Raw genomic sequence first — 26,088 nt, 5'->3', positions numbered from 1 at the left:
AACAGCCCACTTTTTTTAATGTGTTATGTACTGTCAAAGAAACGTATTCCTTATTAGTGACCTCTAAACATGTCAGATAGAAACTGGTCAGACAACTCGATCATTTGTTGATCACTTCAATTCAAAGCATTCAAACACAGTGCACGGGTGCGGTTCCCGCCACAATTGTTGGATTAAAATGTCTCGATTTTCGGCTTGCCGCTTATGATGATGCTTGTGGCGTAGGTCTGAGCGTTAATAAACAGATTCCCAGGGACGGATTATGTTGTCCAACGAGCCAACGAGCAGAACAAACTCCTGTAACTGCCTCACCCCACCCTGCCTGCCTTGTGCCTGCATTGACCCTGCGGCTGACTTTTGGTCAGCGGATTCCACGCAAATAGATAACACTTCAGGATCGGAAGTGTTGACGCATTCCTATTGCCTTTGAGTGATGTTTTCATCACCCACAGCGAAAAGTATTCCCTTCAGAAATTAAAAAAAAATATTCCCTTGAGAAACTAATTGGCTGCACTTGCATTTATCATAATATATATTTCCTTGCTATACTGCTAGACACACATTCATTTATTTCACATAATTATAATTGGGCCAAGTATCATGTCCACCTCACATAAAGGGCTAACCCATATACGACCGCTCTCATGTGGCTTTGATAGCTCAGTGGTAGAGCATTGCACCGGTAACGCAAAGGTCGTGGATTCGATTCCCGCCCATAGCCTGAATTGTTTTTTTCAGGTTTGCAGTGGTATGGCCGCACTTGCATTTATCATAGCAGAGCTCCCAGCGCAGCGCGCCAGCGGAGCACCATGGGTAATGCGGGTAATTATTTCTGGCAAACCTATGAAGCCAAAAAATTTGGTTGCGTACGCGCACCGCCCGCCCGCGCCTACAGACTCTCGGGGAGGTGGAGGGGAGACCTAAAATAAAGTAACCCTACCGAGGGGAGGGAGAATGTAAAATTATCTTGGCGGAGAATCGCGTGGGCGCTCGGCGCTTTTTTGGCAACTCGCGTTTCACCTTGCGTGAAATTACGAATGCTATCAACAGGTTTCCTGCTTCAAACTCGAGAAAATAGTTTCATTGTGCTACTGTCATGTCAACAAACAATAGTGAAGTGAATATAACGTGTGGAAGACAGGGTTTAAGTGAAGAGCAACGGGAAAGAGAACGGCAGATGCAGAGAGCAAGAACTGAAACAGACGCAGAGCAAGCGAAGATGATCGCGTCAGGAATAGAGAAAGGAGGCAAATATTTGCGAGCAACGCTGCGAAGCAGAACGAGCCCAAGAACGAGCCAGGGATGAAGAAAGGAGACAAAATATGAGCGAGCAACGCCGCGAAGCAGAGCAGTATCGCGAAGCGGAACGAAAGAAGAACGCGAAAGAGGAATACAAAGGCAAAGAGAATGATGGCAGCAAAACAACGACATGATATGTTAACAGAAGGTGAGTAAGCTTCAGTTTGTATCAGTTAAAAGAGGGCAGTTTTGGCCAATTTAGGTTAAAAGGAAGTAAACTTACACCCGGGGCTTACCGCAATGATTTGCAAGATTATCCCTTTTGGTTACATTAATTTTTGTGTTGACAGTCGCCTGCCAAACCGTCAACTTTAATGTCAGTTTGCTTGTTAATTTTCCTCTTGGTGAAGCTTTATCTTCGTGTTCTACGTTCGTCGCAAGAGGACATTATTCGGTTGGAGAGGATCTGAGCTGCCAGTTCATAAATGTTTGCGGTCTGTTCTGTTTTCAGTGCACAAAGAACAGGAGTTTGAATGTGAAGATGTTCAAGAAGGCACGGAAATTTTGCCATTGCCCGTTGAAAGAGATTTTCTGCAATTTTATTTGCTCTTGATCTTGCAGGTAACTAAAAATTATTTATTTAGTTATCACTGTTAATTGCCCAATGTAGGTGTTTCTGTTCCTTTTAGTGAATTAATTACCTGTAGTATTTAGGATTTTACATGTACACTCTTTTTTCGACTATTTTGCTTGTTTACAAGCAGAAGTAGGAGATTAGGAGTGATGTGGGCAAAATTTGGAACATTCTTGTCTACTCTCAAGGGACTTTTTTAATTTCTCAAGGGACTGTTTTAATTTCTCAAGGGAGTTCTTTCCGCTTAGTGGGCGATGAAAGGGTCTCTTATTATTATTGCGTCAACACTTCCGATCTCGTGTTAAAGACGTGACTTGTCACATATTCCGCTGTAGGTGATGAAAGGGTCTCTCATTAGTATTGCGTCAACAATTGCGATCTCGTGTTAAAAACGTGACTTGTCACATGTATAAACGTTATATAACAGTTATTTTTATGCGTGAGTATCTCAAATGAGATATGACACAACTAATCGAGAATGTGAGTGGTTCAGTGTTTCACAGTCTAAAGCGTTGTACTAGTACAAGCGTCTCACTCACTGAAGCCAGGCGCTAATATTTAACCTAAAATGATTAAGAACGGAAATTATCTTTTCTTTCACAAACTATTCGTCGAATACACTCCCTTTGTTCGTCTTTAAATGTTTTGTGAACAAAACTCTTGAGAGATTTTCTAAAACCTAGAAGAACTCGCTTTCTACTTCATTCCGCTCAACCTGCGCTCAACACCCGCCATGATAACAATTGTTTTTGTCTACGTGCGATATTTTTGGACCGGAAATTAGACTTGAACTCCATTAGCCGCTGTGGGTGATGAAAGGGTATCTCATTAGTATTGCGTCAACACTTGCTATCTCGTGTTAAAAACGTGACTTGTCACATGTATAAACGTTATATAACAATTATTTTTATGCGTGAGTATCTCAAATCAGATATTTTCGCGACAATCGATTGCGTTAGTCACGCTTAACACGAGTGAATAATCATTTATTCGCGTTCTCAATTCAAGGGATTTCTTTTCGGTGTGGGTGAACAATGCGTCAGTCAACACTTGAAGGCAACGTATAAGTCGCGCTAATATTTAACCTAAAGGATTTGTTTTCGCGACAATCGATTGCGTTAGCCACGCTAAACACGAGTAAATAATCATTCGCGTTCTCAATTCAAGGGAGTTCTTTTCGGTGTGGGTGAACAAAGCGTCAGCCAACACTTGAAGGCAATGTATAAGTCTTTCACAGACTAAAGCGACGCTAATATGTAACCAAGAACGTAAGAACGCAAGTTTGGACTGGTACAAGCGTCTGGTCTAACACACTAAAGGAGCGCTAATATTTAACCTAAAACGATTAAGAACGCAAATTTGTACTTTTACAAGTCTTTCACATTCGCGACAATCGATTGCGTTAGTCTCGCTAAACACGAGTAAATAATCATTTATTCGCGTTCTCAATTCTAGGGATTTCTTTTCGGTGTGGGCCGGGGGTGTGGGTATATATGAAGAATGTATTGAACCGCTGAACTGTTTGTTTGCTTTAGTAGGCCGGAATAAGCGTATACGCGACACGAGTACTACAGTATATTCAATGTGTTTTCGATTGGGTTTTCTTTGGCTCCTTAATTTGCGGTTGAGTTTTGTAAACAGCGCGTTGTTGACTTCTAGGTTTCAGTTTTAATTTAGAATGTGATGTGGAAGTGTAAAGTATTCAGGTAAGCTAAGTTATTTTCAAGACTTCCACTCCTAAACAACATGAAAAGCGTCTTTCACCCTTTAGCAAAACACTACTCCATACCACAATTGACAGCCAACAGATAGACCATAGCAAAATAGTCGTAGTCTCATAGAGACCTTTGATTATTTTATAAGAACCATTTTTATAAGAACGTTGAGGCTGAGATTTGCCCCAAAATTTAAGAAAATGTATGGGCTAAAATAAGAACATCCAAAGGCTCAGCCAAATTTTACGTGTTCTTATAAAAAAAAGAGTGTATTTCATGGACAACAAGGTACGGCTTTCGTTACTTTTTTTTTCGAGTTTACAACAATAAATGATATTAAATGTTGTAAATCTTACAAATTGCTTCTCACACACCTAAAAAATACCTCTGTGTGAAAGCAGGGGAAATTTCTGGTGTTATTTTCTTTTCAGTTTATTTTACTTCATTGTAATAATAGTCAATTTTGCAGAGGCTGTCAATTACATGTACATGTGTAAACATACATGTAGCACCGACACTGTGTGCTGAAGACAGATTAAGGGCTTATTAATTATGCTGGTATTACATTTAAAGATTAATTTTGTCATTACCCCTTTTACTTTTTTTCTGTTCGTCATTATAATAGCCACAGAAGAAAATGAAAGTGGAGTCCTACATGTTGTAATGTGGCATGAAATGCTCTCTGAGGTGAATAGCAGGAAAATGATTCAGGTACATAGAGATGTTGTGAATAATTATGGTCAGGTTTCATTTTAGTTTCAAGCTCTCCCAACATTTATCGTCCATGTTTATTATTTAAATGTTTGGATCACTGACTTGTGAGTTGGCAGTTAAAAAATCTTTCTTTCACTGAATCGGGTCCGGATAATGCCTAAATAGTACTCTGGTTAGCCTACAGTTAGTTTCGGTAGCTTGCGGTTATTGGGATTTGGGATTTCTGGCTCGCATGCCTCGCTGGCTCGCATATTATCCTATCTCACTGAATCCAGAGACCACTGAGTGCATGATTTTACAATCTTAAAAATAGTTTTTTATAAAGATTTCAGCAAATGCAAACTAGAATATTTAAAGATAAATTGAATTGAAGATTCTTTTAAAAGATGATATGCTGGGCTTAAAGGGCTTAAATAAACTGGATAAAACCATGTCAGTCTTATCATTTATTTTTCATTTGCTATGTTTCCAGTTGCTTTCATCATTTGACTTCTCAGTACACCAGTGCCTTGTTATTATTTCAATTTTTGATTACCATGGTTAACTTGTTGGCAAGATCAGATTCCACACTTACAATGTAGCTGTACCGAGCAAATCAAGCGTAAGGATTTTTTATCACTGCGGGTAGTGTTTTGTTCAGAAAATAAATAACAAAGCAAATCATGGTGAATGTAAAGCTTTATTAAAAGATAGGATGAAAAACCAATGGAAAATCATAAATAAACACAAGAACCGAGAAGACTTTAAGTGACAATACAAGAAATACCAGAGGAAACTGCTGTCTGCATTAACGGCAGGCGCACTTGTTTGCACGTTCAGTTCACCTGTGGTATACACGATCAACTTTTGCCATGCACAGATGGATGTAAACTTTCTGAATTGAGCCATTTTACCTTATAAACATCAATTCAATGCAGGAAAACAACATAACAGAGCAAATTTATGATTTTAGCTTTCATGGCTCAATTAATAAGTTGAAACGGAGAAAGGAAAGTCAAAACGATGTTGATTGTTTGGAAACCATATGAGAGGTTTTATTGTGATTTATGACACACAATCACCTTCTAATAAGTTTAGGCAGCCAAAGAACTTGTCTATTTTTGTATTTGATTTTTAATTTTTGCAGTTGGATGCAATTTGAGGTCGATTATGCAAAATCACGCCATTTATACTTAATTATATCAGAAGACCTGGATCTGTTTAACATGTACTAGTGTACAAAAACATTCTTTTGACCAAAAAGTAACTAGTAAAGCAGATTGATTTTACCGTATTTTCTCAGTTATTTCAAATTTGGCCCGGATGACCTGGCATTTGTTTGAAGCCGACATTTAATCGGGGCCCAGCGTTTATATTAAGGGAGTGAAACTTTCTGTCATTTTTCAAGTTGAATTATTATCACCCATCCTCCGATACCTTGGGCCAGCTTGTTAAGGTGGAACGATTTTTCCCTTCATTCCGCCCCGACAAACTGTCCCTGGGTCTCCGAGAATGATTGTTACCAAGAGTTACATGCACAGTATTGCATACGGCATGGTTGCAATCAAGATTTGTGACAAACAGAACTGGAACAATATAGAAACAACATGGCAACAAGTGAATGTTACGTTTTCAAAGTTAAAGTCTCCGGCATTTATTTAAAAATTAGCAGTTTTGACCCGGTGTTTAAATGAGGCCAGCGTTTAATACTCCATTTGCAGCTTTTAGACATTCATTCAAAATGCTCGGGACATTATATTTAAACAATTATGAAAACAGCTGTCAAGTGATGATTGTTTTTTTGTTTGGATATTTCTGAAGGGAATAATGCAATACCTTATCATGCACTTTCCTTGAAATTAAGAGTAAAAGCTTTTGGTTATAGGTCTTAAAATCAATAAATTTGCTTTTAATTCAAAAATACTTCCCAAACATTATTTAAAAAATTGCAATTTTTGTGTCTTTTTGTATGCAGAATGTCATTACCAAGTTGAATGTCAAGGTGCTGATTATGATGATACTGGAGTAAATGACATTGGAGATGTGTCAGTGAATCCTGTTGCAATTTCAACGGTGATACACAGGTATATGTGTAAAAATTAATGTAAAGTTACTATACAAACAAGGCACTGTTTATTTTCTATCCAGTACAGAAGCTGGTGGCCCAGCATTTGAAAAGAAAAATTATAATTGTTTGTTCATTTACAGTGTAATAGTAGCTTGACGAACAATGGTAGGAACTTAATAATTTAATTACTGGTAATTGACACAGTAGCCAGACTGACCATTTGATTCATACGTTGTAAATCGCACATGATCTTTAATTACTAGTTTTGTCCATTAGTAGTTTCAAGCCCACTTGGCAAACTTCTTAACCAAACTTCAACTCAGGCAAATTTTGTTGTTTATACTAATACAGGAGCCATTACATCTTTCACCCATTTCAATTTTTCAAACTGGCCTCTGTTTAATGTGAAGAATGATGTGTTTTTTATGTCATTAAAGCATTTGATTTGTAGTGATTACTAAATAGTCAAATAATTATTGAGAGAGAGAGAGAGATAACTGAAAAGGGTTTAGCTTTTCATATTGATGTATTCTGATTTACTTCATTACTCTTTCTATATACTTTATAGTTGACCATGAAAATTGTTTAGGAGGAAATTGGCTGAAAGCCCTGGGGGAGGGGGGACACCCATATGGAAGAGACGGGGATGCTCGTTGTCTTGCTTAGGGGTATAAATTTCCGATTTTGGCCTCACCTTGTGTGTTCGGGGAAAAACGACGGTATTTTTAGCCGTCAAGGTATCGTTTAGGGTTGCTCGCGAAAAAATATAGAAATATATCAGTTTTAAAATGTTCTAAAATGGTACCTTTTAGGGGTCAAAAAAGCGTGATTAACGCCCAGATTGGTCACCTTTATGGGTTTAATTCAAAATTTCTGACGAGCGTCCCTGTCTGTTTGATATGGGAGTCCCCCCCCCCACTTACTTCCAGGGCTGAAAGTTACTTTACTTAATTTCTATAAGACAGTGCAACTAATTAAATATCTTTTGGCATAAAAATTTTCCTTCATGATCATCCACCATGAACAAAAAAAATTAAAGTTCTTTACACAGCAAATTTATCTATCAAGTAGCTCAGTAAACAAAAAGGCAGTCAATTTATAAATTTCCAAATACTTTTATCTTATAAGTGTGAATTGAATTTCTTTTACTGCCATTCAAGTACAATAAAAAAGATATTTGCTAGTCCAAAAGATGAATTTGACTTTTTGTTTGCACAGCATATTACTCATTGAGATCTTGGTAAATAATTGATAACCTTTAATTTTGAGAACAGAAAAATAGCAATCTACAGCTAGTGAATTTTATTTCATTTTATTTGTTTTTTTCCCCCTAAAATCCTGGTTCTATTGAGGAATTTAATATACACAATTAACATGTAACATCACAGTAAATATAATGTTTTCATTTTTTAAGAAAAGAGGGGGCAGGGAGGGGTTGAGGGCAAAACCCAACAAGATCTGCTTAACCTGACCCGATAAATTACTGGAATTACTTGTAATGATTTTGTGGGAGAAGTGCAAATTGACCTGTTGGAATTCCGATTGTTAATACCTAACCTTAATAACTAAGCTCAAGCCCTAACTTAACATAAATTATCTTGTATTGGTACTAGGCAAATGTAGAAATAGAACTTAAACTCAGCTGAAATTCCACATGGAAGGAAAGACTTAGTTAACTTTGAGAGTTGCTAAGGCCAGAAAAGCCAGCTGAGCTTGTTGATGAGCTGGGGTAGTGTTTTCTTAGCTACACCCTTGCATCAGGAGTGTGGCCAGACCGCGGAAAACCGCGGCCAAAGCTTGGCTAAAAAGCCGCGGTGAGCTCGGCCAGAGGCCGCGCTTTGGCCACGCTGGCCAAGGGATAAAAAAACCGCGGAATCCGCGGTCATGCGGCCAGTGCGGCCAATGTCTTAGTGAGACCACAGGCCAGGAAGGCCAGGTAAGCGCGGCCACATTAATAAACAAATCCGTGGAAACCGCGGCCATTTTGGCCAAATTGAGCAGGAATAATTTCATTGACTGGCCGAAGTAGCTTGGTAAGCATGGCCACCATTTTATACATATTTTGTCCCTCAAGCCCCTTTAGGAGGACATTTAAATTAACAAATTTAACCACTGTCATGTGAATAATAATTTTTATTGACTGGCCAAGGATGCTTGGCAAGTGTGAAATCTTTGTGAATTGATAGGAATTTTGAGGAATAACTGGGAATTTTTCATGAATTTGTAGAAGCACAAAATTCTGCTTCATTAAAATATGGCTTGTAGGCATACAAAAATACAGATATTTAGAAGACTTCCATAACATTCCCAAGGAACATTATCCATGTACATGCCTGAACTGGTGCCTTTCAATGGCATATTAGCTTTTATACCATGCCATAGAAAATACAGCCAATCAGAATACAGGAAAGCCGTTGTATATTCGACGGTATTCAACCCAACCTTCCCATAGTGCGCTGCGACTGTATTCTCGACGAAATTTAGTAAGCGTATTTTCTATGGCATGGTATAAAATAGTTACACAACACTTTCTCGTGGTATACTATGGAATATCCCACTTGTCACTTGTATTTTCTTGGCATACACACTCGCCTAGAGGCTCGTGTGTATACCGAGAAAATACAAGTGACTCGTGGGATATTCCATAGTATACCACTCGAAAGCGTTGCATAACTAGTATATATTAAAACTTGTGACTAATGGTTTCTGACTTAGACAAAGAAAAACAGACTTAGCTGGTGGCAGTAAGATGCAAAATTTTATTGCATAACAACTGTTCTTTACAGATTGTTTGCTGTAGATGATAGTTTCCTTGTTCTTTTTCGCCTGTAAAAGTAATAAAATAAATGTATTTCAGGGATCCATATTCACGGTCGTCCGGTCGTCCGTGACGACTAAAAAATCGTATGGACGACCAAACGATTACATAAACTCGTCCGCTGGACGACTTAAGTTTGACTTAATGAAAAAAAAAACAATTATTAAGTTTTCTTATGAGTTACTTGCGTTCTGACTACTTGTCATCCATTCATAACTTTTCGAAAACAGAAAATATTTTGCAACTTTCTGTCGCGATAAAATCCTAATTTTGGCCGCCATCTTGGCTGATGCGGTATTTTCCATCAATCAAATCATTGCAGGCTCAATTTTCAAGCTGTCAACCGCTGATATTTTGTACTGCAGCTGCATCCGCGAAAACACGAGGCGATCGCATCAGCTGATATTTTGATCAAAATTTGCCGATATCTTGGTGTGGCACCGCCAGCAAAGAAGAAAAAGCAATGTTGACACTTCAGAAAAACAAACCAAATATGAATAAGAAGAGCAAAAGCGTTCTTTTCTTCCGTTGTGGCAGTCGAAGAGGCCCTGGCTTTCATTTGTGCCTGCATCATACGCTTCCGCCAACATCACAAGCCGCTTGGGGGCGTGATGTTTTGTGAAATTTGTAAGCCGGCAGCCAAGGTAGACAAGTAAAGAGTCTCGTTAACAAATACTTGTGAATCAACTTTATTATAACAGATTCGTTGTCTTGTAGATTTCATGTATACACAGTGTTACATACACGGTCAGTGTAAAACGCAGACTGCGGACTGCTGACTGCAGACTGCAGACCGGGGGTAAAATGCAGACTGAGGGTAAAATGCAGACTGCAGACTGCAGACCAGGGGTAAAATGCAGACCGAGGGTTAAGTAACGAAATGCGATTCACAAAGCCTTTTTTCCCGCCGGTTCCAAAGTTCGAACGTTTCGCATGAGCGAACACGTGAATGAACTGGCGATATTAAAATAAATTTTATTTCGACACAAATGTGTTCAAATTTCACTTTTAATTTCTACAGACTTGTGAGACTTAACCTTTAATTTCAAGTCTTCTGCATCTGTTAACCGGATGAAACTGAATGGTTTACAGCCCTTTTAGCCTGTGACCGTCGCCTGTGCCCTTTCGGAAATTAATTTTATACGCGCACAAACTACATACGTCACATCATTTGTACCGCTCGCTAAACATAAAAGCTTTGTACCTTTTATTTTTATGGTGTTTTATTATGACGGTTGGCGAAGCAAAGCCTTTTTTATAACTTAACTGCGAAAGGGTTTAAACTGTGCCAGTTAAAAACACTTGAGACATTGAAAGAGCTGTGGCCGCGGTATAATATGATCGCTGTAAACATGATCTTGCTGTGATCGGCATGGTAAAAAAATATTTTTTCTAAACCGTTCAGTTTCATCCGGTTTACAAACGTAGATGGTTGTAAACTGAAGTTTAAGTGTCACAAAAATCTTTCAAATGCCGTTGCTGTATCAAAAAGTTAAATTTGATGAAATTTGTGTCGGCATTTAAAATCTATTTTATATCACATTTATCACCAGTTCATTTTCGTGATCGCTCGTGCGAAACGTTGTCTGACGTTCATTCCTTCCAAATTTGGAGCCGGCGGGGAAAAAAGGCTTTGTGACTCATATTTCGTTACTTTACCCCCAGTCTGCATTTTACCCCTGGTCTGCAGTCTGCATTTTACCCCCAGTCTGCAGTCTGCAGTCTGCAGTCCGCAGTCTGCGTTTTACACTGACCGGTTACATACATGTGATAATAACAAAAAAAGTCCACTTTTCATTTACTTGTTGTACGGTCGCCATTCTTCACTTTTGAACGGGCAAGTAAAATTTTGCCAGGGCAAGTATGTCATCTTGCATACTTGCCCGGCTGACGACCTGGAGAAAAAACGAATATGGATCCCTGGTATTTTCTGATTAAGCTCTTGATATGTTTGTTATTTTATTAAAGAAGACTTAATTTAATTCACTAAAGAACTGGTAACCTTTACTTAACATAAACAAAGATAACAAGAAAATGTCTGAAACTTCCACACTTTGAACAGCTGTCTAATAAGGGAATTTCGGTATTTCAGTTCGGTATAAGCTTCTTATACTCATGAACAATTTCTGTAACACGGCCGCAACAATTTACAAAACATATCCAACGAACATAATGCAGCTTGTGCGAACAAAGTAAGTTCCAACTGGTTTATAAAGCGAAGAATAAGCCCAATTGTACTCACCAAAGCACTTTGTTAACGACTGCCATTACATCAGGATAACACCTCGAAAACACTGCTCCAAGAATCACAAGCTTTAGTACACTAACACATTAAAATCTGTGTCCTATAATTATTGGAAGCGAAACACATAATACTGACTGCAGCGGTTTAAATGCAATCTTGTTTTCAAAAGGAAAGCACGAGTGATCAACGAGCAACAGAATTTCAAAACAGCGCCAAAATGGAGGATGATGACGATCAACATGACAACAGTCACGTGGGATGAGTTACGTTCCGTGATTGGTTAAACCACGGCAATCCGCTGGAGCTTTGTACTGCAGTCTCAATAAACATGGCGGTCGCAAGGAGATGGAGTATTGAGACGTTTTAACTGTTTCACTCTCATTTTTGTGAAATTATCAAGGTTTACAATTAGAATAAATGTTGAGAATGAAACACAATGAGGTGCTCAGTTTATCTGCCAAGGTTTTCGAGAATTTGAAGGGTGGAAAGTCTTTACTACATTCACGATGGCATGCAGTGATAGGTGAGAAATTGCTTTTAATGGTCAGGTCTTAAAGTTTAATATTCTGTGTTTCTAATTATTTCGGTAAGCAATGCTTTCTTTGTGGAGTGATGCTCATTTTTTATTTGTGGTGTTAGGGTTTAAATTACCAGACACTGACAAACAATTGGTATTCATTAATTTTGCATGTTTGGCTTTTTGTATTTGAAGTTTTCATGTCACAGTGGATTTAAAACAACAAAATATTTTGTGTTTTGTCTTACTAATTTAAAGGACATGACTCTTATTTACATGTGTAGTGCATCTTTGTTTTGACTACAGACTACTTTAGCAAATCAATGTGATGAGTAATAGCTCTGGGTATACAGAAGTGTAGCATGTTATGATTTTTTTGCAAGGTCAAGTATTGCCCATTCCTAAAGTTATCCTCAGATTTTCCAAGTTTTTAAATTTGTCATATCATTTTTCATGCATGTTAAATTATTGGGAATTCTTAGGAATTCCAAGCCTAATTGATGATTTTATATTAAAAAAAGAGAAGTTGCATTTCTTTATTTCCAGGGCAGGCAAGCCAAGGAAAAAATAGACATAGAACTTTCAAGGCCAAAAATGCCGAGCATTTGTGGCCATAGAAAGCCCAGGCTTGGCCGGGCTTACCACGCTTTCCAGGCCGCAATTTCTTGGCAATCCTGGCATAGAGGGGCATAGCCACGAAAGCCAGGCTTTTGTGGCCAAGGAAGCCGCAAAAGCCCGGCCTTGGCCGTGGTTGCCATGCTTTTCCAGGCCACGCTTTTATGGCAAGCGCGGCAAAAAGCCCGGAAAGCCTGGCCAGGCCGGGCTTTGCCAGGCTTACCGTGCTTTTGACCGCGCTAATAATATGCAAGCTTTCATGGAATTAATCACAGTGCTTTCAACAGCACCTGTTAGAGAGCAATATAAGAGTCTTAAGACACCTCATTTTGTAGAGAACTCATGAATTAATTATTTTTAGCTGGTGATTCACCCCAAAACACTCACCAAAGCTCCGGCATGTGCTGGGTCTTATTGATAGCACTATTAATGTCTTCAGTAGGTTGAAGAAAGTTATGCTGTCACACTCACTGTGAAAGCATTTTTTGGTTCTGAACATTATCTCCTAACACAGTTCCTGGCCCAGGGAAAACTTGGAAAAATATCTCTTTTTATTTGTCTATAGAGTGTTCTGAATAACTTGAAAATTATAAATATTGATCCCGATGATGATCAACAAAATTATCTCTCTTTTGCCTTTTTCAGGGTTAGCACGAGTAGCAGAATTTCCACAGAGAGTTGCAGACACAGCCGAGAGAGATAAATGAACAATCGGATTATTATAATTATTATTTATTCATTCAGATTATTTATTTCTTCATTGCATGTCAATCTAATACTTATGTACTTATATGGACTGGTGTATTTTTTAAGTTAATGAAATAAAGCCAGACGTGGTCAACCATGAACATATTTCTTAAAGGATCTCTGATAACACAATATAAAAATCATCCTGCTACCAAACATTTAATTCCCAGTGGAGGGGGACATGGGGGTTTGCGGTGTTGCTAATTTTTTTTATGCGGTGTTGCGCCGCGGTGAATAAAATCCCATCTTGCGGTGTTGCAGTGATCTCAAACCCTACGGTGTGCGATGTTTGTGTTTTTGAACCTACGGTGTTCGGTGAAAAAAAATATTAGCGGTGTTACGGAACTAAATTTAGCTCCAATATCTTCATTCATCCGTCCTTATTTGTTACAAACACGTACCATGTGTTAAATCTTTAATGTGTAACAAAATACAGTAAAATATTGTGTATTTAAACATTGATACGCTTTTGCTGCCAATACCAAGCCGTTTTCATTGAAAAGTAACTTGACTATATTGCGGTGACGGTGTTTCATCAAATTTTCTTGCGGTGATGCGGTGTTTGTGTAATTTTTTTTGCGGTTTTGCGGTGTTCAGGGTCCCCCCATGTCCCCCTCCCAGCCTGAGTGCCCAAATCATGGTAATGGGATAGGCAGTTTATCAATCTCTATAAACAAACATATAATCTGTTGTTCGTAGCCAGCCAAATGTTTACTTCACCGAAACCAAACTCTGTCATCAAATGAAAAACATTGAACACAGCTATTTTGGTTTGTGGGTGTGTCTCACAGATCAGTTATTTGTTGAAAAGTCTTATGTTTCAGTAGAGTTTATTATGTTATATTTTTTTGCTCATGCTTGCATGGTTTGATATACAAGCGGCAAATGAATGGTTAAATTTTTGCCAAACAATATATACCTGAGTTTAGGACTAACAAACAGTATTTCTGCCTCGATCTGCAGAATTAATTTTTGCTTAGTTTACATGTAGTTATAAGGACCTCATATATAGGGGGGAAAGGTGCTTTCCTTTTGGGGGACCCTACAGACCTTTATTTGCCACTATGACAGAATGTCACTATTTTTGCTTGTGGCTTGCTTGTGGCTTGCTTGCTTGCTTATTTTTGCTTGTTTTATTTCGGTTTGCTAGCAGAAAGCTGTTATTTTTGGTATCGGTCCACCATTCCATCAAATGGGGCCGCCATTCTGGGGGAGGGGGTATGGATATTTTCTAGAGCAACACTTTCTTTGTTCTAGTTCATCTTCGAAAGTTTATACTAGTTTATCTTTGGGAGGTTATGCACAGACTGCTAATTGATAATCCTATTTTTGATTGATCAATTTTTTTGCTCTTATGTGGTGCTGTTGTTCATGGCTAAAAATGATACATATTATATATGTATATAAAGAAAATAACATGAATAAAAAATCAGTCTAAAATGTTAAAAGGGCAAATAACCAGGGAGCTCCGCTTTTAGGCTTGTCTAAATCTATATATTACTGATATAGTCCCTTGAAAGTGTGGAGGGAAAAAATGGTATGGGGAGTGAAATTAGTGCCCACTATTCTTACTATTTTACTTTAACAAGCAAAATAATCAAAAAAATGAACTGTCACAATACCACACATAAGTTACACATTCATAGGTATGTGCCACCTAAGGCCTGGTTCACACTAGCGACATAATGACACAACCGCAAGGTCACGCAAATGCAAAAAAACACCTCACGTTGATGTTTTATGTCGCCATTCTGAACAACATAACATAACGACATAGTTGGAACATAATGACATAAGCATAACGACATAAGGAAAGAACTGAACTTTTCTTCATGTCGTTATGTCGCTAGTGTGACTGAACCTGGCCTAAAAGAGTACTGAATTTTTAGCTGTTTTATGCATCAGTTAATTCCAGTAGTGCACACTTTCACCAAAATCCAAAACAATGTTATACTATAAGAACTGCAAAAAGTGCTTTTAACTCACCACAATTTCCACATATAGGTAACTTTTGAACTGAGGAGCAGAACTAACAGAAGGCTCTGTTTTTCTGTCGTCTATGAAAAAGAAAGATAATATTGTATACGTGTACATAGGAGCCCGGGGGGGGGGGGGGGACTCGCATATGAAAGTGACGGGGATGCTCGTCGTCTCGCTTAGGGGTGTAAATTTCGGACTTTTGGTCTCGCTAAGGGTGTTCCGGGAAAAAACGCCAAAAACGCCAATATGTTTAGCCATAATGGTCTCGTTTAGGGTTACACACCAAGAAATATACAAATATAAACTCCATTCTTAGTTTTTTGGTATCTTTTAGGGGTCAACAAAAGCTTGAGCCACACCCAGATTGGTCTCTTTTAGGGGTTCTTTTCAAAATTTCCGACGAGCATCCCCGTCAGTTTCATATGGGAGTCCCCCCCCCCCCGGGCATAGGAGACATCACAAAACAAACAGAATTTCATTTCACAAGGATCCATTTTCCAGACGAGAGAGATCTCTTTTGCCCAGGGTTTATTGGGTGGCAGGACAAAGAGACGAATGGTATTTTAGGCTACATAAATGCTGGCCAATTTTATTTCCTTTGGTGATCAGTTTGTTTCTTCTGATAACCTGGGTCTACTGATATTTTTGAGAGAAATTTAATTCTGATCACATGTCTCCAAGAAGCTGAGAACATGATTTCATTCATATTTTTTTAATAATATTATAATGCTGTTTTTTAAAAGTATAGGGTTTACCTTTTACACTTATCACATTCCTGTAATATTAACGGAAAAAGCAAAGTCATTAGTGACTCATTTCATTGTACGATAGAAAAGAAATAAGCTTAAGCTTAGGAAAACATCTGACCAAGTAGAGGCCAAAACTTACCATTGTTACATTACAGAAATGCTCAGTTATAGGTCTGTCTCGAGCTTCTCTTATTCCTCGTTGACGTTCCTTCTGCTTTTCAGCTTTTTTTCGAGCCCCTGTCTTTTCAGTCTTTTTTCTTTGGCATTTTGCTGTTCGTTGCTGGTGCAGACTCGTACCCAGTCGCTTCTCTTGCTTTTTGAGCGGCGCGCAAGGCATCAAGGGAAGGTCGAACTTTTTCTTCGTCCTTCCCATCAACCTCTTCGAACGCCGAGCGAAAACGAAAAAACGAGTAACGACTGGGTACGAGTCTGTTGCCGGTGTTTCACGATTTTATCGCTGACTTTCAGAGGAAGTAAACGAGCAAACTCTCGAATCGAGAGAGGAGTCTGGGGTGATTGCGTGGAATCCGCTGACCACAAGTCAGCCGCAGGGTAAACGCAGGCACAAGGCAGGCAGAGTGGGGTGAGGCAGTTACAGCAGTTTTTTCTGCTCGTTGGCTCGTTGGACAACATATTCTGTCCCTGGGGAATGTGTTTACTAACGCTCAGACCTACGACACAAGCATCATCATAAGCGGCAAGCAGAAAATCGAGACATTTTAATCCAACAATTGTGGCGGGAACCGCACCCGTATGAGAGGCGGCTGTATTCGCAGGCTACCGCACCCGTGCTCTGTGTTTGAATGCTGTGAAATGAAGTCCAAGGTCTTCTACCAAGCCTTAAACAAATGAGTTGTCTGACCAGTTTCTATCTGACATGTTTAGAGGTCACTAATAAGGAATACGTTTATTTGACAGTACAGAACACATTAAAAAAAGTGGGCTGTTATTTTCGGAACTTTTAATATTTTTGTTTTTTTATTATATGGAGGAGAGTGTTTTACTGGGAACTAAACCACTCATAGATTCCATACGCCACTCCATCCGGGACCCGAGTGGCGTATTTTCCGTATGACACTCTTGCGAGTGTCATATCGCTCATTGACGTCATGATTCGCGCCTTTTCTACTTTGTTGAATGAACTTGGTTTCTTGTGTCGTTTGTTGTTAGCAAGCATCGACAAGCAGGTTTAATTTGTTTACTAAACAACGAAAAAGAATGAGTTTTCCGAAAAACTTAAGAACGGGAACACGATAATAGAAACCTTAACAATTTCAAGGTTTTTAGAGGGAATTCTTCGCAGGGGATTTCACAAATTACCGTACCCAAATTCGCAAGTAGCCAATCAGAAGCGCGATCTACTGTCCTGATATCCTACGATATCAAGTCACTGACCTGATATGCCACCATATCACGGTCACTTTGAAGTAAAGTAGTGTTACTGTACAATGAATTGAAAAAAGGTTTTACCAATAGAACAGAACTTCGTAGTTTAAATTTAGCGGTGTTTAGCGGTCGTAAAAAGAGAAGACTCTCCCGCCAAAACTAAACTTGAGCGCGCTCTCCATTTGCGCGGTGTTTGCCGACGAGTTCTGATCGAGAAATTCAGACTGAAAAAATGGAGTCGGAATTTCCAAATTTTTCGCTTAATTTTGATTTAGAAAATTTAGAAAATGAAACTCTAAACAAAGGAGTGGAAAAAAAGGCAAGAGGAACTTGGTAAAAGTGTTGAAGAGCAAGTCAACACAATTTGCAGAACGAACCATGCAAGCACGGCTTCAGTAGAGCGATAAATATAACCGGATTTTTGGCTAAATTTGGGTACGGTAAATACCTAATCAAACCTTTTTGGTACGCTTCGGCTGCATATCAGCCTCGTTTGGTCTCGCCATGGGTATTTTGGCTCGACTGCGTCTCGCCAAAATACGAACCATGGCTCGACCAAACTCGCCTGATATGCCGCCGAAGCGTACCAAAAAGGTACGATTAGGTATAAGTACAAGATGTTGTAAAGAAGAAACAAAAGTGAACAGTTGAAAACTATCAGCCGTCAAGACATGGCCGCATCGGATTCAAGTCAAAGTCAGTGATATTTTAAGTTCTTACCGGTCAGTTACGTGTTATTTAGTTGACAAGTAATTTGTTTGATTGGAATTCAGTTAGTGTTTCTATGTCCTGGGCACGGCTGCTTTGTATTTTCTATGAAGACGAACGGTGATTTGTAAAACTGGCTCGATTATTCGAAAACAATAAAATAAAAATACGGGTAATATCAACTACATCTGGTCTCCATATAATAAAAAGAACATTACACGTTGGCTCAAAGATATGAATTTTATGTTCTCGTGGCAAAACCGTTATCACACTCGTTCGCTGCGCTCACTCGTGAGATATCGTTTCTGCCACTCGAACATAAAATTCATATCTTCTCGCCACCGTGTAATATCCTCTATTTATAAGCTACTTTACGTAACTTTAAAACTGTAGGTTTTGGTACCAGTCGCTGGAGTGTAATGCTCTGGAGTGTAATCCTTCAAAACTACATGTAAGACGAGCGTGCTCCGAATTTTTTGGCAGAAACAAAACTGGGAAACAGGAAAGATATTATGACTTTTTTAAAATTTATAAGAAAATTTTAAAAAAGTCATAACATCTTTCCTGTTTCCCAGTTTTGTTTCTGCCAAAAAATTCGGAGCACGCTGTTTAAGACGTAAATTAAATGGTATAAGATAGGCAACAAGTCTTGTGAGTCGCTGGTTACTGGAGGTCTTCTTTATTCTGTTTACTAACAAAATGCTTGTAACCACTTACATACATTCGCTGTTGACTGTTTGACAGCGCGCTACCGTTTCCACCCGAGCAAGATTTTGGATGAATTTTTTACCCTTTTTTGACACTTTACTAAACGAGCTCCGACATCAAGGTAGGCGGAGACAGTCTAACTTTGATGCGCGACAAATCTTGTTGGTGTATTTTTAGTTTGTCGGTCGGCGCGCAAAATGAAATATCAGATCAAGGTAGAGTATGGGAGAGAAAAATTTGTGAAGTTCTACGTTCAAACAGACGTTGTCGGTGGGAAAGTACAAGGATATTCATTTTCGTCACTTGTAGACGACATCCAACGGACATGCCAAAGCTTGCGACATCTAACGTCCAGCACATTGAGGCCCTGCCAGAGGGGGTTCCCGTGTCGTTTGTCTAAATTTAAAAATGTTCTGTGTCGCTGTTTTATCGCTCTTCATGTCGCTGTCGGTAACTAAATTGAAGGAAAACGGCTTGTTCTTGTCGAAATTTAAGTTTTTCCAGAAGGGTTGTCGTTTGTCGCGATTTTATTTTATGCGCTGTCGCTACTTTTTGGGCCATGTCGCTTGTCGGAATTTACCCTGGCAGGGCCTCCACATTGCGTATAAGATACAAGGACGAAGATGGTGATTTTGTAAACCTTAACGAGGACGGCACAGATAATTTTCAAGAGATGTTTGCTCGTGCCTGCTCAGTTGATGAAGGTTTATATCGTAAGATACTTCCGCGGGTCAGTGAACTTGATTCACCTTTTAATCTAGGCGAATAAGCAAAAAGAAGAAAAGCTTTAAGAAAAGTCCACTGCCGGGGAAACTGAGCATAAGCTTAATCCACGCTCGTTGAAAAGTAGCTTTGTGACTGCCGCAACGTCTACCGCGAAACACGAACGACCACCACTAGACTACGTAAAAGCTGAATTAGCCGAAAACGTTCAGCTGAAGAAAGTGCTGTTATCGAGTGCGGAAGAGGAACTGGTCAAGGTCACCCGCGAAAACGATGCGCTCACGCCTCTCTCAGATGTACGAGCAAGGATCTGCGGAAATTGTCACAAATCGGGTGTCTGGAAAACCCGAACAGCGAATAGCGAATAGTCGCGAATAGCGAATAGTACGAATAGTGCGAATAGTTGCGAATAGTGACGACTAGTAGTCGCGAATAGTGACGAAAAGTAACGAATAGTCAAGAATAGCGACGAATAGTCGTTGAATAGTCGCGAACATTGTCGAATAGTCGTAAAAATTCGCCGCTATACTTCAGAAATTAAACTTATTGGGGCTGTACAAAATGCACGCCACACGCAGAGCAATCGCGAAATCAATGCTGAATCAAAAATCAAAGTTTATGGCGGTCCGTTTGCGAAGGTTCATAAACGTTTCGAGAACTGTTTCCACGTTCGAACATCCAGGGGATGGTTTAAGCACTTTTTATCTAAATTTCGATTTTTAAGAAATATCACAGGTGAAATTTACGCCGCAAATCGGCGAACGGGACCACCACTGCGTTTTTACATCCCAGTGAAGACAGCGAAATCTCACAGCAGAATATTTTTAGTAATTGTTGCATACACTGGATAAGCTGAACGATCTTGATTTCTGGACTAGACGCCATGATGGTAAGGGTAGCCACTTTCGAACAGTTTTTTTTCCCGTAAGACTTATATCAAACCGTAGTTGTTATTGAGAAAGTGCAGAAGGTTTGATATGACTCGTTTTGTTTTATTTCCCAAAGCCTCAGAGCCTAGTTATTAGAATTTGAATATAAAAATATAATATTTTGAGTAACATGGAACTGAAATGCAGTATATCGAAGTAAAATATATCAAAATTTAATTGGCCTACCAGTATTTTTTATTTTATGTTTTGCACCAGTTACAATAACATTTTTTCATGTTCAATTAGTGTTGTAAGATTAGGTGGTAATGTTTGCAACAGTTTTCTTTATATTAACTCTTGAACTGAGCATGTCTTCCTGATAATGGCGCTCACTGAGAAAGCTGGTGGGGTAACCTTGCATTTAGATTTTGCCTATCACACCTGTGGGGTGAGAATTGAAACTTGCAGGGGGTTAGTTGGTTTAAGAATGCTCCAGTCATGGTCAGTCACCTAAAACTTAGGGACCACGGTTTGCTGTATTTCCTTGAGAAAAAATGAAACTTGAGTTCTGAGGGGGCTTAAAATGTTTTTGGCAGCGCATTATCTTGAAATGCTTTTGCAAATAAAATAATTATACCATGGTGGAGTTTGCAAAGGATCTGCTCCTCAAATGTACATGTGTGTACACTGGTAGAGACATAATTGACACACTGCATGGGATCTGACACTTTTAAAAAAACCTATTGAGACTTACTTAACCTGTTGATTCTTTACTGCCCAACCTCTTCAAAGAAAAAATCAATTTCTAATCGCATCCAGTTGAATAAATTTCCTGCCTACCAAGAAAAATTTTCAGATGTAAATGTAAAAAAAAAATGTACAATTAAAGTTGTTTACAGTGGTCATCTACTTAGCTTCAAGGGAAACAACAATTTTAAATGAACATTACAGTTACAAATTCCAACTAGCAGGAGGCAGACCAGTTCCCTATCTACAAAGCATGACCAAGGATTTGATCTCAGGACAACCGAGAACAAATTCAGCTGGTTGCTGGGTATAGGGTTTTCACCTGGGATCTCTGAATTACAACACCAGTGCCCAAAACCACTCGGCCACACTGTCTCCTAAAAAATAGTGATAGATGATAGATGTGCATTTTTGGGGTGGGGAAAACAATATTGCAATAATGAGTATTGTTTTATTACCGGCAAGGGGTGCATTCCCATGAGTAATTGGAGATGTGAAGTTAACCCTGGGAGAGAAAATTAAGTATGGTAGCTCAATTTCTTTGCCTTGACTTCAGCTTGATCTTGCATCCGGCGTTGACAAAAATTTTAATTTCTACTGTAATTTATTGTCACTGAAAAGCCCCGTAAGGGGAGTGTTTTGTATTGTATTGTAATGTACTTGTTTGCAACAGTCATTCTATTGTTGATGGGCAAATTTATCATTTTTCCAGTGCTGAAGTGTTTCCAGTACATGAGACAAGCATTTGCTTTACCAACTTTATTTGCTGTAATTAAATTGTAATCCCTCTGACCCCGTTCAACCGAAGTATTTACCCAAAACATAATCAACGGTTTCTGTATGTGTAAGCAAGGCACTTTAGACTGTACAGTTTAGGTAATTGAAGTCATACCCTCTGCAATTATTATTATTATTTTTTACGTTTAAATTTAAGTGAAGAAATTTATTCTTTTTGAATTTCTTTGCCTTGACTTCAGCTTGATCTTGCACCTGGCGTTGACAAAACTTGGATCACGGATCGGATCACGGACCGGATGGCGGATCAGATCACGGACCGGATCACGGATCGGATCAGAAAAGAAAATTTTTTTGGGTTCTAAGGAGTGGCAACCCTGTTCTATCTCGCAACGAATAGTTTCATTCCCTTTCATTTTACTATTTTTTTCCTTGATCCGATCCGTGATCCGGTCCGTGATCCGGTCCGATCCTGGTTTTGTCATCTTGCACCGGCAAAGGGAAAAAAAAAAAGAAAAATCGAAATCAAATATCTTAATCGCTTTAAGATTACCTTAGAAAACGTTTGTTCTCCTGTGGGGCCATTCGCATGGACATGATAGAAAATGCTTTGAGATTCGATTTTCAACCGAAAGCAACTCGGCACTTTATAGGTTCTTTATAGGTTCTAGAAGATGAGATAACACTCGATTGGGAAAATCTCAGCCCATGCAGTATATTCAGAAACTTGTCCCGAAACATGTCACTCGCTCCTTGCTCATTTAAATTTTTAACTGCTCTACTAACCTAAAACAAAGCTGATCCTTCATTCCATTAGTCTTGATTGTCTCAGAACTGCCACAAAAAAAATTCAAACGGCAAATAAACGGCAATAACCAACAGCGAATTCATTTTCTACAGTCAACTCGACACGCGACGCCATGTTGTTTCCTTTTTGCCAAAACATTGTGCGCATGCTCCCGTACGGTTCTCGAATGATGGACAGATTTCTTTACTGGGGCGATCAAAGAAAGCTAAAACGCGGCACGATCAAAGGTAGCTGCCAGCCCCCGCTGATTGAACATATTTCGCAACAATGGCTCAATGTGACGGGCATAGTGAAATCCACAATTATCCATTACTACAACGTCGCCACTAGGCATTTCCCAATTATGCTAGTAAAACTGGCATTTTATGCTCCTAGCAGTGCTCGTTTTTTGCCCAAAAATGCTCAAGTTATGCTCATTTTTCAAAATTATGCTCTTTTGGTTTGAATAATGCTTTGCTTTATTTTAATGCAATACATACAAAAAAGACACCATGTGTGTTTTACGTTAACTCAGTTAACTGAATAATATTAAAAACATCTTTCCAATTCTTTCTACACCTATATAACACGTTCTTGTGTCACGTGTTTGTGTTTATGTATAACACAACGTTAGCTCTTTGTTCACTTGTCCTTTATATGTATTATACAACACAACGTTAGCCAGCTGGTTAGCTCTTTGTTCACTTGTCCTTTGAAGACATCTATATGTTTCATAACATACTCAATGCGTTTATCGCTTGTTGTACTGCAACATTACACTTCCTTGCAAGTAGTCAACCTGAACCAGATCAACCAGGGCAAGGCAATGGCGTGGCCGACCCCCTTTTGTTTTGATTTTGAGCAAGGACTGGGTATAACCTTGTTAATTAACCGCTGACCGGTTAGGCCTTCTTCCAATTGCAAGTCACAACTAACACACATTTTTGTGGACAGGTCTTTAGAAGTGTTTAAACACAAAAAACAAGCAAATTTTTGCTTTGACGATGAAAATGAAGATAAAATTGGCAAAAAATGCTAAATTATGCCAGCAATTCCTTTTTTGAGAAAAAGTGAAAAAAAAAAATGCTCGTCAAGCCAAATTATACCAAAACAAGAACATTGAGAAGCTTGAGAAGCTTAAAATCGGGCGCTTTGCCTTGAAAGGCAGGGTTCAGTACAGCAGAAACCACGAAGCAGTTACTTAAGTAGCACATAGTCCGACTGTATTTGTGTAAGTCACAGGGCTTGCATGAGCTGTATTAGTGTGCATAATATAATATCTAGAACGTTGTCGAGATTGCATTATTACTTAATGACATGATGGTTTCAATTTATAAATGTATTTCACACAATACAAATAAACGATTGAAGTAGACGACTAGAAAATGTAAAGTTTTAAGACTTAGCAAAGTGCAGTGTATTGGTAATACTGTAAGGTGCGGTTTCACCTGAAGGTCGTGTGCTTTTCGGTATTTTCTAGCCATTGCACTTTGATGGGACAGTACTACAACTGTTTACCGGGGAACTACTATTGTCAAGAAAATGATCACAACTTGTTGATGAATGATTGAACATTTGTTTCATACCATTACTGTAATAGCAATTGATGAAGGCTTTATGAAATCGTAACTTGATCGCATTGCAAGTTTTCCGCGCTTCACGCTCGCCCTCGCACTTCGCGCTCGCTGTATCGCGCTTCACGCGCCCGCAAAATAAACCACCTGTTCTGGGCACAAGTTGTCGGAACATGACTATTCGGTCCCAGACCTCGTCTCTATCTCCCGCCCCCCACCTCTTAATTGTTATCAAACGTGACTCTTTTTAGGCCCAATTCATCCCCTACCTCCATCCCCCACCATGGGCGTCTCAGATTCTAATCGCTGATCCCACGCGCCAAAAATTCCGAGAGATCCCTGAAATACCTCTCACTAATTGCTGCTCAGCTACGAATTTTCATATGCACCTCTGTAGACCTACATGACCGCCGGTTTAACCAAAAAAGAATTCAGCCTGCATAGAAAGACTTCGTGTTTTGGGACTTGCAGACGTTTTTGTTTATACTAAAACTCCCCGGCATACTGTATTTCGTGGACTGGACTGGACTGGACTGGACTGGACTGGACTAGTAAAACGCGGACTAGTAAAACGCGGACTAGTAAAACGCGGACTGGTAAAACGCCTCTAGACACTTCCTTGGCCACAATCATCTTACGGCTCTCTTCAATACATAATGTCTCAAAAAAACAGTAACCTCAGAAAGAAGTCAGAAGCAAATAAGGTCGAAAGACCGAATTTGAACATATAACGGCAAATGTTCTAATGTCACGAACGTAGGAGTCGTGTAGGCCCGTCACCTTTATTTACCACATACTGCCCCCAAATTAAAACAGTACCCTCAGAAAGAAGTCAGAAGCAAATAAGGTCGAAAGACCGAACTTAAACATTTAACGGCAAATATTCTAATGTCACGAACGTAGGAGTCGTGTAGGCCCGTCACCTTTATTTACCATTGACTGTTGATTTCTGGACGGGCCCCGTTCTACCTCGTGCGAGCAATACAAACGACTGCATTCAACAGACGTCAAGTAGTGGAAAGAAAGAAACATATGCACACAACTCATAGCATCAATCCCGTTGTTTTAGTAGGGGTTTGCAGAACGAACATGTGCTATACTGCAAAAACATCTCCACGCTAAAACAGACCATAGAGTGCTCAAAAAAGCTAGAAATATGCCGTCGAAGAAACACACAACAGCTTCAAACACAAATTGTTTCGCTCGCTAAACCGTTTAGTTTTATCCGATTTACAAGCGCTTGTTTTACAAGTCCGCGTTCTACAAGTCCGTGCTTAACAAGCCCTCGTTTTACAAGTGCGCGTTTTACAAGTCCGCGTTTTACTAGTCCGCGTTTTACAAGTCCGCGTTTTATTAGTCCGCGTTTTACTAGTCCGCCTTTTACAAGTCCGCGTTTAACCTGAGTCCGCGTTTTACTAGTCCGCGTTTTACAAGTCCGCGTTTTACTAGTCCGCGTTATACTAGTCCGCGTTTTACAAGTCCGCGTTTTACTAGTCCGCGTTTTACTAGTCCAGTCCAGTCCTCGAAATACAGTATGCCAAAACTCCCCGCCCTCTAAAGATAAGTCCTTGACGGTTCTTGTCGTTTTTCGGTGCCTATTCATCTTCGGGGAAAGCAGTATTTAGCATAATATGCGAAAAAATTCCTTCGAACATAATGTGATTTTGGAAGCGAGTCGCACGTCCCTATATTGTGTGCGCGGAAGCGAAACGTTCCGCTTCCAATGCTAATGGGGGCTGGAAGCGAAACGTCTCGCTTCCACGCTAACAATACACTATAAGTCAGGGGAAAAATGCGAAACGTTTCGCTTCCAACAGCCAACGGGCAAAAG

At 39.3% G+C, this 26,088-nt stretch overlaps 1 protein-coding gene and 2 long non-coding RNA genes across 5 annotated transcripts in view; 1 reads left to right on the top strand and 2 right to left on the bottom strand.

The window, feature by feature from the left end:
* The first annotated feature begins 568 nt into the window (after positions 1-568).
* Positions 569-13,636, top strand: LOC144638379 (uncharacterized). Of its 3 annotated transcripts, XR_013567913.1 has the most exons (5): positions 569-1,447; positions 1,751-1,860; positions 4,214-4,299; positions 6,257-6,365; positions 13,190-13,636. It is a non-coding gene; the product is annotated as an uncharacterized LOC144638379 (long non-coding RNA). The 3 variants fall into 3 exon arrangements; XR_013567914.1 differs by lacking the exon at positions 13,190-13,636 and having other exon boundaries at positions 4,214-4,275; positions 6,257-6,269; XR_013567915.1 differs by lacking the exons at positions 569-1,447; positions 1,751-1,860; positions 4,214-4,299; positions 6,257-6,365 and adding exons at positions 9,165-9,177; positions 11,415-11,935 and having other exon boundaries at positions 13,190-13,632.
* Positions 13,637-15,276: 1,640 nt separating this feature from the next.
* On the bottom strand, positions 15,277-16,357 carry LOC144638939 (zinc finger protein 330-like). Its single transcript, XM_078498217.1, has 3 exons — positions 16,160-16,357; positions 16,027-16,046; positions 15,277-15,348 (listed from the first exon to the last, which is right to left on the bottom strand). Exons 1-3 carry the CDS (start codon positions 16,355-16,357, stop codon positions 15,321-15,323), a joined length of 246 nt encoding a protein of 81 aa, XP_078354343.1. The 3' UTR covers positions 15,277-15,320.
* An 8,321-nt stretch (positions 16,358-24,678) lies between these two features.
* Positions 24,679-26,088, bottom strand: part of LOC144638410 (uncharacterized) — a 158,122-nt gene continuing 156,712 nt past the window's right edge. Inside the window, exon 2 of the long non-coding RNA XR_013567945.1 lies at positions 24,679-24,795. This is a non-coding gene — a long non-coding RNA (uncharacterized LOC144638410). The remainder of the gene's footprint in view (positions 24,796-26,088) is intronic.

Source organism: Oculina patagonica, chromosome 14 (assembly GCF_052425735.1).
Source record: "Oculina patagonica isolate OP01 chromosome 14, crgOcupat, whole genome shotgun sequence".
NCBI classification, from domain to species: Eukaryota; Metazoa; Cnidaria; class Anthozoa; order Scleractinia; family Oculinidae; genus Oculina; species Oculina patagonica.
The sequence above is the reverse complement of the archived record's forward strand: the minus strand, read 5'-3'. Positions and strand labels throughout refer to the sequence as shown.

Excerpts from the sequence above, each read along its gene's own strand:
- LOC144638939 (XM_078498217.1), bottom strand. The coding sequence starts at position 16,357 with ATGCCTTGCGCGCCGCTCAAAAAGCAAGAGAAGCGACTGGGTACGAGT. Across the intron at positions 16,047-16,159 it reads ATTTCTGTAATGTAACAATG|GAATGTGATAAGTGTAAAAG; the intron begins GTAAGTTTTGGC and ends TTAATATTACAG. Across the intron at positions 15,349-16,026 it reads GAATGTGATAAGTGTAAAAG|ACGACAGAAAAACAGAGCCT; the intron begins GTAAACCCTATA and ends TCTTTTTCATAG.